The sequence below is a fragment of the Neopelma chrysocephalum genome, unplaced genomic scaffold (assembly GCF_003984885.1).
Source record: "Neopelma chrysocephalum unplaced genomic scaffold, ASM398488v2 Primary Assembly neopelma1_76, whole genome shotgun sequence".
NCBI classification, from domain to species: Eukaryota; Metazoa; Chordata; class Aves; order Passeriformes; family Pipridae; genus Neopelma; species Neopelma chrysocephalum.
In genome coordinates, this window is record NW_020897737.1 from 13,873,176 (window position 1) to 13,887,657 (window position 14,482).

General features: G+C 45.7%; 1 protein-coding gene across 4 annotated transcripts in view; it reads right to left on the reverse strand.

Annotated features, from left to right (window-relative positions):
* Positions 1-13,135: 13,135 nt before the first annotated feature.
* Positions 13,136-14,482, reverse strand: part of PDE9A (phosphodiesterase 9A) — a 49,632-nt gene continuing 48,285 nt past the window's right edge. For 3 of the 4 annotated variants that reach the window (XM_027689104.1, XM_027689105.1, XM_027689103.1), the window contains one exon: positions 13,140-14,013. In XM_027689104.1, the coding sequence (XP_027544905.1) occupies positions 13,963-14,013 (51 nt within the window). In that variant the 3' untranslated portion in view covers positions 13,140-13,962. Of the gene's footprint in view, positions 14,014-14,482 lie in introns of all 4 variants that reach the window. The other variant, XM_027689102.1, reaches the window with a different exon arrangement.

Consider the following 14,482-nt stretch of genomic DNA (forward strand, 5'->3'; position numbering starts at 1 on the left):
AGACCTGATCATATGTATTTATATAAATATAAAAGTATATATGTAAGAAACCCCACACCAAACAGAAAGAACCCAACCATTCGTAGGACACCCAAACTGCTTCCTAACACAAAATAAGGAGATCCTCGCCCTGTGTTGTGTCTTGCTGTCATCCTTTGGCTTAAACTTCAGTTATTCATAGGAAGAGAACAATACTGCACTTGGCCCTCACCTCTCTTGACCTCTGTGGGAGAAGGGGACAACCTAAATCCTACACAGTGGCCAGGGAGCAGAACATGGTTTGTGTTAAAGAGAGTACAGTGTATACAAGTAGCTGTTGCTGTTAATCCTCTCTGAAGTGGCTGCTGGAGGAAGGCAGTTATGAAACACAATATCCAGTGTGAAAACACAATTAAACCATCCATTTTGGCATCCCATCTGTGCAGGTTTTGAGGCGTGGAGCTTGATTCACTGCCTTTACAGCTGTGCTGCCTCCCACCAGGGCTTCGTGCTTTTAAATAAGAACTCTGTTACTGTGTTTTCTCATCAGCATGTTGTCAAGATGGCAGCATCCCATGTAAATTCTAGTTAGTTTTCTGCAGTGCTGGCTGTCTTGGATTTCTCCATTGGCTTTTCCCCTTTACAGCTGCAGTATTTCACTGCTTTCTAATATTTCAAAGCTCAAGAAAGGCAGGGTGTGACACACCAGTTATATTAAAGTAAAAGTAACATTACCCTGATGGGTTTTTCCCTGTTTCCTCGTCTGTGGAAGGATTCACGTTATTATCTATGCACATTTTGGTTTATCTAAAGCAATAACTCATCATCTCATCTAAGGCAAACAGTATTCAGCAAATAAACCAGCCACCAGAAAGCGAAAGCTTCATCTTCAAGGAAATAATGATTGTATTAATTAGTCACTGTCTTTAAGATTCCTGGAATACTTTACCAGGGAATTCTGTTCTGTAAACAAGGCAGAACTGTTTTGTGTCATGCAACTTCTAGGAAGAACAATATTAATCAACCAGTACTACTCAGTTTTCCTGAAATCTCTTATGAGAGTCTCTTCAGAGAGGAAAGCAGTTTCTATCTGCTTGTTTTCAAGCAGTGACAAAGGGACTTTGGTCATTATGTCATAAGATTGAATTTTAAGCCTTTTCCCTCCCTTGCCACTGCCTTTATTAAAAACAAAAGAAAAATCTCTCCAAAAGCCAAAAGCAACCAAACAAAAACCCCACGGCCAACTTAGAACAAAAAACCCCAGTGATCCTCTGCTCAGCATAAAGCCATCTATGTAAGATTTCAAATTTTTTGTCAGAAGTAGTCATATCAAATCAGGTTCTGTCCCTTCTTTGCTCTCCATGGTGCAGCCAGGAGGAAGTTTCAGCCACTCTTTGTTTTGATTTGGTTTTGTAACCCAAAACAAGCAGGCACAATCTACACTAAAAAGACAAAAAAAAATAGAGGAAAATCCTTTTGTTTCACCTTGGCAGCTTTAGAGTCCCTGAACAGTCACAGCACTCAGGTGGTCAGGTGTAGCAGCTCCATTTGGATGTGTCAGGCACCAGCATGGAAAAGCTGCTGCTGCATTTTCATTTACTCTAAAAAAGCAGTGGGTGTTGTTAGCAAGACACTGGAAATGGGTTGAATAAATCAAAAAGCAAGAGTTTTTTGGCTCTATCTGCTTTTATTTATGCTCGCTGGGAAACCCAGCAGCCTTATCTAGACAGCAAAGGGGAAGTCCATGTATGAATCAACAACAGCTGTAATTCTTAGGAGGTTCCCAGTTCAATTCTTGCCCTGTGGCCTCACGTGGGGCTTCGCTGGCACCACGTAGGCGATGCCCTGTCCCGCTCTTTGCCTACCTGGTGCCACCCTGCCCTGGCACCCAGCTCTCCCCACAGAGATGACAAGGTTTGGGGGTGCAGTCTGTGTCTGGGCCTCTTGCTGCATCCCTTTCTGGGAAGACATGGCCCAGGGAGAGCTGCTCTCCTCACCTGCTGGGTGTGGGAGGGAGGCTCGTGTGCCTGCTGAGGGATGCAGGGCTGATCCATCAGGTGTGTGAGCCATCACAGCCATTTCCAGCTCTCCCTCTGGACTGATGTGTCTTCCCTGCCTGATTCCCCTCAGTGCATGTCAGTCGTGCTTTGACACAGTGCTCCTGCTGTGGTCTGGCTTCTGACATCTTGTGTCACTGTGCTGGCAGAAGTGACAAGTGTCAGGCTCTCTCTGCACATATCACTGGCATAACTGCACCCAACCTTCAGCAACAAGAACCAGAGAAGTCACTCTCCTGTTAGGGCTCTCTGGGAGGTGCAGTTGCTTCCCCAGTTCCCACACTCATCCTTCATCTCTTTGTGAGAGCTGCCACCTCTTTCTCCCACAGGCACAGCCAGGCCCTGTATGCATGGTTAGATATTTGGAAGAAATTCTTTACTGTGGGGGTGGTGAGGCATGGGAACAGGTTGCCCGGAGAAGCTGTGGCTGCCCCATCTCTGGAAGTGCTCAAGGCCAGGCTGGAAGGAGCTCTGAGCAATCTGGCCTAGTGGAAGGTGTCCCTGCCCATGGCAGAGGGGCTGGAATGACATGACCTTTAAGGTTCCTTTCAACCCAAACCATTCTATGGTCTTGGCTCTTTTTGTAGTTCTCATCAAGAACCCAGCTCATCTTACTGGCCTGAAGACAATTAACGTGCAAAGCCTGTTGCTATCAGCCTAGTCAAAACCAGCATATTTTTCAACAAAAATAACCCTTTTTTTACATAAAAATTACATCAAAGTTGTAAGAGACGAAGAAAATATTGGGGAATTTCACTCCCTGGTAAGCAGTGAGTAGCATTGCAAGTGTGGCTGGCACTTTATTCCTGAGAGTGGAGAAGCTGGGGATGAGAAGGTGTTTCACCACTCGGATATCCAGTCCTTGCTGCCTCCCTGGGGAATGTGGTGGCAGTGAGAGGGCTGCCCACCCACTGCCCTTGCTGATCAGCTTCCCTGTGAAACAGCAGGTCTGTGGGAGTGAGCCTGGCAGGGGCAAACACACAGAGCCGTGCTGACAGGCTGGGGGAGCTGGCTGTGCCTGGCCACCACGAGGGCACAGACAGAAGGAGGTGTGGCTGTGTCTCCAGCTCACTTTTGCCATATTTTTACAAGACTTTTTACAAGGGCACGTAGTGATAGGGCAAGGGGTAGTGGGTTTGAAGTGAAAGAGGGTAGGGTTGGATTAGGTATTAGGAAGGAATTCTTCCCTGTGAGGGTGGTGAGGCCCTGGCACAAGTTGCCCAGAGAAGCTGTGGCTGCCCCATCCCTGGAAGTGTCCAAGGCCAGGTTGGACGGGGCTTGGAGGGACCTGGTCTAGTGGAAGGTGTCCCTGCCCATGGCAGGGTTTTTTTTAAGTGATTTTTAAGGTCCCTTCCAACTCAAACTGTTCTATGATCTTTTCCTGCTCCTGAGCAGGAGGCAGGCAGGTAGATCATGTCACTGAGGCTGGGAGCTGATCCCACCCTGGCCACCTCTAAACCATGGAAGAATTTGCAGAAGTAGATGCCAGGAAAGCCAGCCTGCACTCAGGCTTTACTGGCAGTGCCAACCCAGGCTGGTCCACCCAGTTCACAGCACCTGGCTACCAGAACCTGCACAGCCACTGCCCACACCCAGTTTACTCTGGGTGGGCTCCCTGTCGGGACAGAACAAGTTCCTCTCCACACACAGTGTAACCCATAGACCCAGCCAGGCTGCTCTGGCTCAGTGAGGTCCTTCAAGGCCTCAAACCAAAGGGAATTCAGTCCTAGTGAGCACTGACTACTCATTTTTATCCCTGGCAGGAGGAAAACCAGCTCTTCTCGGAATAGTCATGGCTGCACCACCACTACTTTACTCAGCTCTTACTCACCTGAGAGGTGGCAAAGTGTGTGTGTGACCCTGCAGTGACATGTCTGCCCTATTCCCCAGGCAGCAGACACTGATTTCCAGCTCACGTGCCCATGGTGAGTCAGGAACAGCTCCGTTTAAAGGAAAAGCCTCTCCTGGGAGGGCAGAGGCAGCCTGGGTTTGCCCCAGTGTGCTTTGCTTTGTGCCTGTCATTTTAATGGGTTCTTTGCACTTAGATAAGGTGAGCATGGTGTTCCCAACTCAGCTCATCCACGTTCAATAAAATGACATAATTCATGAGGAAATCATATCTAAATTATCCTAATTGAAATTCATCAAATAAACTGAACAAGCAGGGGTAGCACGAAGCTCAGCAAGATCGAGGCGTGGAAGGGAAAATCCGTTTGGATTTGAATTTTCAGTCGTGCACCTCTGAGAAGCAAACAGATCACCTCTGTAGAATTACTCATCAGGTTTCTGTCTGGGTGTAAAGGAGCTGCATCAGCCCCTGCACACACTGCCATGGGTAGGATTTGTGCAATCAGCAAATCTTTCCTGAACTGCAGCAGAATACACATGCTGTGACCATCACTGCCACAAGCCAAGCAAGAAACTTCAGCTAAAAAAAAGAAAAAAATCCAAATGGGTTTGCAGTGGCAACTTCATTTTGGAGAAATGTAATTAGTGTTTTACTGATTGGGTTCTGCATCCCTGTGATTTTCCTGGCTTCTCTCTCAGATCATCCTGGCGACCAAAGGTGGCACCAGCTCTGTATTCACACAGAGGTTAATGAGTAGGACCTACATGAGGAATGAGAGTGGGAGGAGGAGTTTGCTGTCCCTGCAGAACATTCAGCATCATCAGAGTTCTTCCATCATCTACTGGCCCATTTTAGGGTGTGCAGTGACCATTTGAATTCATTTATGTCCCATTTCAGATTATGTGCTCAACTCCTTGAGGCACAAACTGTGCTTCACTTAACATTTGCAGACTGCCCAGCAATTTGGGGCTACCATGGTATGAAATCTTCTTCCAGCAAAAAGTAATATGTGGGATTAGTAGTAAAAAGAGCATTAATGACATTGCTCTAACACATTTCCATTTAATTTTTACAGATGTCTGTTTCCTGGTGGAACATGGACAAAGCTGGGTTAATTTTAAACTGAGAGGCTTCCAGTGAAATGTCCCAGTTTTATGTACCCACGTGGATAACCACTATAGAAGGTTAGAGCTAGACTGAAGGAGCAGTGATTAGATTTGAAAGATGCAGTCTGAGGTTTGAGGGCACGGTTGCAACCGAGCCAAACCTATTTGGGATGATTCGCGTCCTCGCTAGGATTGTGATTACTGCAAAATTGACAGCTGGTAAATCTCTCCTTGATATGGAGGGAGAGAATACTCCAAAAAAAAAAAAAGCATGGTAGTCTTAGCATTGAGAGGGTAAGTGTTGGCTCCATCTTCAACTGTTGTGGTTTTAGGGGCTTGCTTGTCTTTCTGGTGGCTACGCCTGTGGGACCACTCAGAGCTGGAAGGCTGATGCACGTTGCTTATGGAATCATATTCCTGGCAGAGGCATTAGAAGTCATCAGTAGCTTTTACATACATATGATAGTTACAAGGTTTATTGCCAGCACCATGCAATCACTGAGAATAGTGCTATTATCCTCCCCACCCTGCTAACTCCTTGCGGATAAAAAGAAAATCTGAAAATTTTGCATAATTTTCTTCTTTGATCCTCCCTTGGCAGTTCTTCAGCACAATGGTTGTGCAGCTGGGAGTGAGGAGACTGATGTGGGTGTCATGTGAGGGATTTCAGTGTGTTTTGCAAAAGAATAATGAAACTGCCTTTTTGGTTGAAAGATGGAGAGTCCTTTCAAATGATTAGTCCCCTTCACCTGTGAAAAGACAGACACCATTGATATTCTTCTAGGACTTTTTGTACAGTAAGTACCAGCAGGAAAAGAAATGTCAGGCTCCATATGTGTCCCTGTTATTATGCTGCTTTTCCCTATATAAGAATACGTTTAGGTGGGCTAAAAAGGGGCTCTTAATGGAGTAGAGTAGCTAATACTACTCTGAAAAAAACCAAGAAACCGGAGAAGATAAAAGGTTTCAGCTTTGGGCAATGTGGGAAATGGACGGAGCTGATGCAAGCTAATGAACCCATATTTTGGCAGAAGAAGGTATAATCATGCCTGATGCAAACACTGCAGCCATCACAGAGCATGAAATGGTACATACCCTGCTAGGCCTGAGCCTGCTGCTCCTGCATCCAGGAATGCGTAACTGGAATTTTGTCTAATGAGCCCAGCATGCAAATTTGTGTGAAAATGTAACTGCCAGGCCTCCTTTGTTGATGCTGTACTGCAACCTGAGAGACACCAACAGCATGGAGACATTTAACTCATGTCCAGGTGAACAGTGCTTCTTATTTTGGTACTTGGTAGTAGTGCATGGAACTTTATTCCTCAGTTAGGACCAGCAGAGTCCTCAGTTTTATTCTTTACACGCAGAGCACAGGTAAGGGGTGTTGGTGTCCTGTCTCCCTCTGGCTCTGCAGTGCCAGCTCCTACCTCTGCTGCCCTGGGAAGTGCACCTTGCTTGGACTCCATGAGATCCTCAGCAGGGACTCCACTGCCCTTCCTGAGCCTGTTACAGAACCACAGAATGGTTTGGGTTGGAAGTGACATTAAAGATCATCCCGTTCCAACCCTCCTGCCATGGGCAGGGACACCTTCCACTAGACCAGGTTGCTCAAAGACCCATGAAACCTGGCCTTGAACACTTCCAGGGATGGGACAGCCACAACTTCTATGGGAAACCTGTTCCAGTGCCTCATCACCCTCACAGCAAAGAATTTCTTCACAATATCTAATCTAAACCTACTCTCTTCCAGTTTTAAGCCATTCCCCCTTGTCCTGTCACTTCTTGCCTGGTCTTAGCAGCACTGGCAGAGCAGATGTGCAGCCTCCAACCTGGGACCCCTTCCCCTCTAGGAAGGCTGAAGGTGGAGCTGGACCCATGGGATGGGAATTTTGGGGTGCCAGGCTTGCTCTTCCTTTTGCTACAGCTGCAGGAGCTAATCCATGGCTATGCTGCCAGTCACCTGGCAGTAAAGGTGCAGCACCAGTTGGGATGATGGAGCAAGGGCAGCATGTCCACACACACCCAGGGCTAATCCAGACACTTTTATCTGCTCTGGATTACTTGGTATGTTTACAGAGAAGCAGATTTTCCAAGGAACTAGTTGGAGGCACCAGCCTGCAGCTTCAGAAAGACTTGGACTGTGTAAATGCACGTTCAGAGGGCGAATTCTGATATAACCTGTGGTGGTGAGACTAACTTTTGCTGAGCTCTGAAGAAGCCAGGGCTCAAAAAAACCCAGGCAAACCTTATCTGGGGAACAGGCTTTGATTTTGACCCCACTGTATGGAGAGCAAATCCTTCCATGCAGCACAGCCCAGGATTCAGTTCTTGTTTGAAAGAATGTCCCAGGGGTTGTTACTCAGTTTTACAATCTGCAAACACCATTCTCACTCTGCAAACTTTGAGATCCTCTTGTAAGTCACGCTATCGAATCCCCCTCCATGTACAATGTGTCTTTCAAGATGATTATTGTCTCCCTAGTTAATTGTTAACAACTGGGATGAGAAAAGACCTTTGTCCTATAGATAAATTCAGAGGTGTTATAAGGTTGTTGCACTGGAAATAATGGACTTAATCTCAGTTTTGAAAAAAATAAACACTCTTGAGTCAGCCTGAATAGCTCATGTTTGGAAAAAAGAGCTGTACCATACTAATTGGTACGAGCTTTCAGTATTAGACAGCTTGTAACCTTTTCAATTTAATTTTATGCATTTTCATTCAAAAGATGGCTGTTGAGCCTTGAATCTGTAGAACATATAAGTGAGGCTATATGAATGTCTCTAATCCAGTGCAACTGAAAAACTTTGGGTGCTACCAGGTGTTTACAATTCTCTCCTTAATCAAAACAGTTAAATAAATAAATAAACAAATAAAGTTGTAGGCATAGGAATGCCTTTTATGAAGGTGCTTAGCACTGTGCAGCAGTAGGGCAGCACCTGAGGCTTCCTGCATGGGTGGAAATGGCAACCTGAAGCACAGGTCAGTGAATAAACCACCAGACAGGGTGAATAAACGAAACACCTGGTAGGATAAAATGAAAGGCTGTAAATAAAGGGGAGGTTCCTGTACTTTTTTGTCCACTGCAAACTAAGATCTCCCTGGATGCAGGAGGCCTTCCAGATGGACACAAAACTCGCTGCTGAAACTCTCTGGCAGGGCATGTCCAGCCTCCACCGACTCAGGATGATGCAGCGTTGGCTCATCACCCCTAAAATGGGTGGTGTGTCCTCTTCAAGCAAAGGAGCTGGGACAAGTCACTGCTCCTGGAGACCTGCCCTTGGCAACACACACTCAGCAGGCAGCATGACCAGGAGGATCAAGGTCTTGAGTGAGGGTAAGAAAAAAAATTCCAGCCTGGAAGGAACGAAATTGTCATTTATGACACACACACCTCCCTGGTGAACTTCCTGAAGTACACGGTGTTTTAGGCCTGTTATCCTATAACCTTTAGGAACATATTTCATCAGCTCTTCCCTGAGATAAGAAATTGCCTCCCTGCAGCCAGACCCTGCTGGCCAGGCCTGGAGGCACCGTGTGAGCCCAGCTGCCCTGGCTGTCACTGGAAAGTGGTGGTGGGACATCTACCACCGGGAAAAGAGGCAACAAACTCCTGGTGTGAGCATGGTTTGGCCACTCCAGTGCCTGCCCCAGGCTCTGCCTCACTTTCTGGGGTGCACTGGCCTCCTCTCAGGCACGAGTCACTCACCCAGTGCCTGCACAGCTCCCCATCCCTCATCCATGTGTTTGCTGCCCACCATCCTCCACAGGGTCCGAGGGCAGCTAAGGAGGGATCCCAGCCATGGCCATGAGCTGCCAAGAAGTCTCCTGTGGGCTGAAGCCAAATGGGGCAGGTTGTTTCAAAGCTAGACAAGAAAAAGTGGCAGAAAACACTTCTAGTAGGGGTGTCTTAAGGATAATTCTGCCTGAAATTAAAAATGGGGTTTTTTTGAAGGAAAATAATAGCTCAAATACATAAACGTTGCTCTGAATGCTCATTTCATTTAGCTGAGGCTTTTTCAGTAGAGAAAATAAAATGTCAAGCTTTCGAGTTTATACCGATTTTTTTTCTTCTTCTTCTTTTTTTTTTTTTTTAATGGGGAAATTTGCTTATCAAAAAGGAAATCTTTCCACCTTCCTAGAGAGGTGGTCGATTCCCCAAGCTTGTTGTTGTGTAAGATGCAGTTGGTCAATGCCCTTACCAACATGCTGTAACTTTTGGTCAGCCCTGAAGTGGCTGTCCCACAAGCACTGTGGGACAAATTGGCTTCCAGGGGTTAAACAGGGGAGCTGTTAAAAAAAAAAGCTAGAAAGCATGGCTTGGGCACACAAATCTGAGGAGGATTTATACATTTTTGTGTTGATTTTCTTGTGGCATTTTGCAGCCTGGAGCATGTCCCAGCTGTCCTGAGCCCAGAGCACCATCAGTGGGCTGAGAGCAAGCTCTCTCAGTATAAAATGACACAGAGATGCTCCAAGTCCCTGTCAGTTTGGAGCTTGAGGGCAGAGGATCTGCTGGGTCTCTCAGCCAGGCAGTAACTCTGATTCCACACAGTTTGGAAAACAGATTTTTTTTCCTCAGAGATGTTATAGCAAATGTTGGCTGTGAGGAGACTGGTTTACACTTTCCAAACCCTCCTGGTTCTAAGTTTGTCTTGCAACAGAGCCAAGAGTATTGCAAAAATGTGTACAGATAGCAATTCTGTGTGTGTGCTTGTGCCTGAGTACACCTGTAACTCCTGATTATGAGCCAAAAGAGTCAGAAAGCTTTTTTTTTGTGTATGTGAGTTTGACTTCCCACTAGCAAAGAGTCGGATTGACTACAACACGATGTCTGACTTGATGATTACAGCTTCTTCATTTATGAAGATGACTAATAAGTGGTTTCGACCAGAAGCTTCTATTTTCTGATAATGGTAACTGCTTGTTTTTTGCATCTGAAAACCACAGGTGCTTTACAGATGTGGATCTCTGTTTGAAAAGAGAGGGAAGATGTGTTGGCTTGTGAGGGTATTTGAAGCCAGTGGCAGATCCGGGTTTATTATTAAGACTTACTGGTTTCTTGCACTATCACAGCACCCACACACAGACCAGGACTCCAACGCTCCAGTTTTTCAGAGTACAAGGGACACCTCTGCCTCGGCACTGCCCTGGAGAGCTGACAAAAAGGAAAGATTACCTGCTGCTCTGCCATGTCACCTAGAAAATGGGCATCCAAGCTGTTTTAAACACACTTCAGAAAGTCTTTGCTTCGCTTTGCTGGTGCTGAACAATCTCATTCATGAGGGTGTGCGTGGCAGAGGATTGCACATACAGAAGGGTGGCTCAGGAGGGCAGGACCTGCCTGGTGTCCTTTGGACCACAGCCTGGAGCTGGGATGTGCCTGATTCCAGAACAATCTCTTGGATATATATTTTTTTCTTTTTTTTGCACTGGGAGTCAGAGCAGCAGCTGGATGGCCCTGCACGAGGCTGTGCTTTCACATAAATCCTTCCTGCAGGCTGGAGCTCGAGTGCTGCTTGTCACTAACAGGCACGTTGCTGTATTTTACAGCCACAGGTAAATCCAGGAGATGATAGTGTGGGAAATAGGTAAATCTGGGGAGATTCTGCATTAGTGGGGTAGGTGATTTGGCCCACTGTGTCTGCCCTCTCACAGAAACCTTCACAGTGTGACAGGAGAATAAAAAGCAATGTGTGTGGTCTTGATAGCACAGGCCAGGCACGAAAGGTAAGGCTTGTCCTTCAGATGTTTTCAGGGAGAAGGGGCATTTTGCTGTAAAAGCCACTGTCCAAACAGGAAAATTGAACAGTGCTTGACAGTGCTTCTCCTGAGGGGCTCATACTCCTCACCAGCTCTCTGCTTCGCTCCCATATGGAGCAGATTCTGTTGTTGCTGCTGCTCAGAGGCAGCACTGAGAGGAACTATTTCCATGTACAGATCCTTCTGTGGCATTACACAACCCGTGTATTAACACACACTAAATTTTCATTCCACGTTGGCTGCTGGGGGGGGTTTATTCATGATTTTAAAAGAGCTGTTCCCCTTCCCAAGACATGCAGTTACACTATACCCTCAGCTTGATCTGATTATCAAAGCCATACTAAAAAGTGAAGGGAGTCACAGGGCTGGGGAATCTCACAGTTTAAAAGGAAAAAAAAAAAAGAAAAAAAAGGGAAAAAAAAGATAAAATCCCTTGTTTTCCAAGCTAAATAGTGTGAATCACAAGTCGAGGAGTAGCAATGTAAAGCTGGGGTGCACGTGCCACTGTCATGGTGCTGAGGGTTGCATGCAACAGGTCACAGAAGGTTCCCTGTAAGACACCTACTGTAAGCTGAAACAACACTGGGATATAATATTCGCTCTTATTCATTGCATTAGGGAGAGAAAAGGATTAAATCACACTTGAGACATCTGTCTGCCTGCCTCAGAAAACTTCATTTTCATGCTAAGTCTAATTTTAAAATGTCACCTTGAAAATGTGTGACATTTTAATGGGCTGATTGCCAAGATGCTCAAATCCTTTAATTTGCATATGAATTACAACGTTAAATATTATGGGAAAAGAATAAAAACCTAGAATTATGACAGAATGCCTCACATTACCCTTGGTTAAACATGTGTTGGGAGGACTGTCTCCTAGAAATCTAATATTACATAGGCAAACGAGATTAAAAAATGCTGTGGTATTCTCATTTATACCATTAGCTGGTTGTGATTGCGTGTGGGTTTTTCTTGCAGCTGCCTAATAGCAGCCTGGGTGTTGCCTGTTCTTTGAATAAGCCTCGCAGCACATTGCAGCATCATGAGGATGGGTTGCATTCCCTTCTCCCACACTTCTGACGCAGCTCCAAGAAAAGTCAGCAGGATTTCATCAACGTCCTCTGATCATCTGTCTCAAGTAAACAGTTTTCAGGTTGCTTCTAGAAGTGATGGAGCCAAAACAGGCCCCAGGGGCCATAAATCCCCAGAGATCCACACACTTCATTTAGAGAAAACTGAGGAGTCTGGACTGTGCAAGTACCTCCTGTATGCCAGGGTCCATGACTAGGCTGGTGGGAGTTAAGTACATGGATAAATACTTGCTGGATTAGGGCTTGTGGTTAGAGAAAATCCTTCCAACTGAAGCAAAACTTCCTATAAGGATCTAACTCTTAAGAAGTTTTGGTGAAATTCCTACAGCAGGTTTTCTCATCTAATGTGAGTAGCTCAGTGCAGGACTTGGCACAGCCTAAGCAATTGTTTGTAGCTCCTGCACAGCTCATCTGCTCTGGGAGCTGATTTGTGACAGAAATCCGCTTGAATGGAGATGGTAAATTCAATTTACTTGTCAAAAAGAAGTGAAAAATTCCACAGCAGAACAATCTGGGTCACAATGTACTTTGGATTAAAAGATTTAGTAAAGACAAAGGGCCCAAACCACATAATTCTGATTCAACTTTCAAGCATCAAAAGTTTGAGGTTAATCAAAACTAGGGTTTAGTTCATCCATTCATGAAGATATCTGTGTAAGTTGGAGCTGACCCTGTGCTTAGATCTTTCCATTTCCTTTGGGATCTGTTCAAACCCAGAGACCAGACCCTTTCCCAGTTTGTAGCAGAAACCCCAAAACCACAGAGAAAAAGCTGTTTAAATGAGAAGGCATCAGCAGAGAGAACTAGCTGAGAGTCTCTCCTGGGTCTCTGGAAACTTGCAGGTAGAACCAGGGTAGAGAGATGGAAGTTTCACAGTTATCTGTATCTCCCTGAGAGATTGAAGAGCTGCTGAAATAATACAGATTTTTGCAAAACAAAAGAGACCAAACATGGGAAACCTGCGGTGCACAGCTGTCAATCACAGTGTTTCTGGCTGTCCACTCACACAACTGCAACACCGGGCAGAGCTTGGCTCCCAACATTTACAAAGCCATCAGTGGAACTGGAGGTCTTTTGGTGTTGCACTTATGATGCATATGTACCTCAAAAATAATTCTAAAGCCTCTCCTCCGAAGGAGAACCGTCCCTCCCCTCTCCCGTACAGCCCATTACCTCGTATTCATTACGAAAGCATTTGTCTCTAGGAAACACAAACAGCTCTCACGTGCATGCATATGCAAAAGAAAACAAGTACAACACCCATTTCTGTAGAAGAATATATTATTTAGCAGATCAGTTTAAAAGTAAAAAAAAAAAAAAAACTGTACATCTTTGAAGGGGCTTTTTGTTGCTTTTTTGCATCAACAAGGATAAAAATGTGTTTGCACCGTGGTTTCAGCTTTGTGCTCCTTCTTTGCTCATGCTGAAGGATCCCATGATGTCCAGCTGTACCAGGCCACAAAGCAACCCTGCAAACTCACTAAGGTTTCTTCTGATTTCTTCTAGTGTAGAAAAAAAAAAAAGAAAGTTGCATCCACTATGCTGGGCTTCTGAATGTACTGTGAACACTATAAAATTCAGGGAATAACACAGAGAAATGTGTAATTTAGGGCCTACTGGGCAAACAAAAATGTATGCCAGGACCCTTGTCAGTATATAAGCATCTGTTAAGCTGTGCTGTAATTAGCATACTGCTGTACACATGGAGAGAGTATCTTCACTAAAACAACTTCTTCTGGTGTTTTTGGATGCCAGTGGAACACTTTCCAGGAAAGGCTCCTTTAGCTAAGCTCTGATTTGTCTCTACACACTGTGGGTGACAGTTTGGTCACCAGAAAGGCAGCTCTGCTGGAGGTTTGAGCCGTGCACTGTCCGCAGGGGGAATCCTGCTGGGAATGTTGGAGCGTGGGGAACCCTCGGCGTCCGACGGCGGCAGCGCCTGTGTAAGGAGGCTGCAGGCTCTAGATGAGGTGCCCAGGCAGGCAGGACATCCATCCCTGCCACTTCTCCTCATGCACGGTCCCAGCTGGATTTTGACGCAGCCGCCACGTCTGTTTGGCAAATACAGCATTTCTCAAAACCGGAGCAACCTCGGGGCTTGTTCAAGGGCTTTTCTCGTCTCACTTTTCGGTGCTGCCGGCTGTCAAACTTTCACTTTTCTGTTTCTGCAGCTGAAAATGAAGAGCAGAGCAGGATTAGTGCCCCTGACTCACACGGTGCCGCTTTCCGCTGCTGCTGTGAGTCACAGGCCCAGCTCCCCACAAGGCATGTGCAACGTTTCTTGGGAAGTAATAGCCGGCAGCTTGGAACATCACAGGCACTGTTTCATCCAAACAGCTCTTGGATGCATGTCCTGAGTAAACAGAACTCAGTCTTTCTCATCATCTACTGCACTAGGCTCGCAGATTATTCATTAAATCCTCTTGTTTCGGGGTATTTCTGAATTCAAGCAGCTCCTATTTTCCTAAGACCTTTTGTGCCAATACACTCCAATTAAAGCTCCATCAGTTTGTGTAAAAATGCTGTTTTGACGGCTTCTGTAAACCAGAAGTAAAATCTCAGCTCAAATTGAAAGATGAATAAGACTCAGACCGTCTGACAGTCATATTTGAGTTCTTTTTCCCTCATTTGAGAAATGCT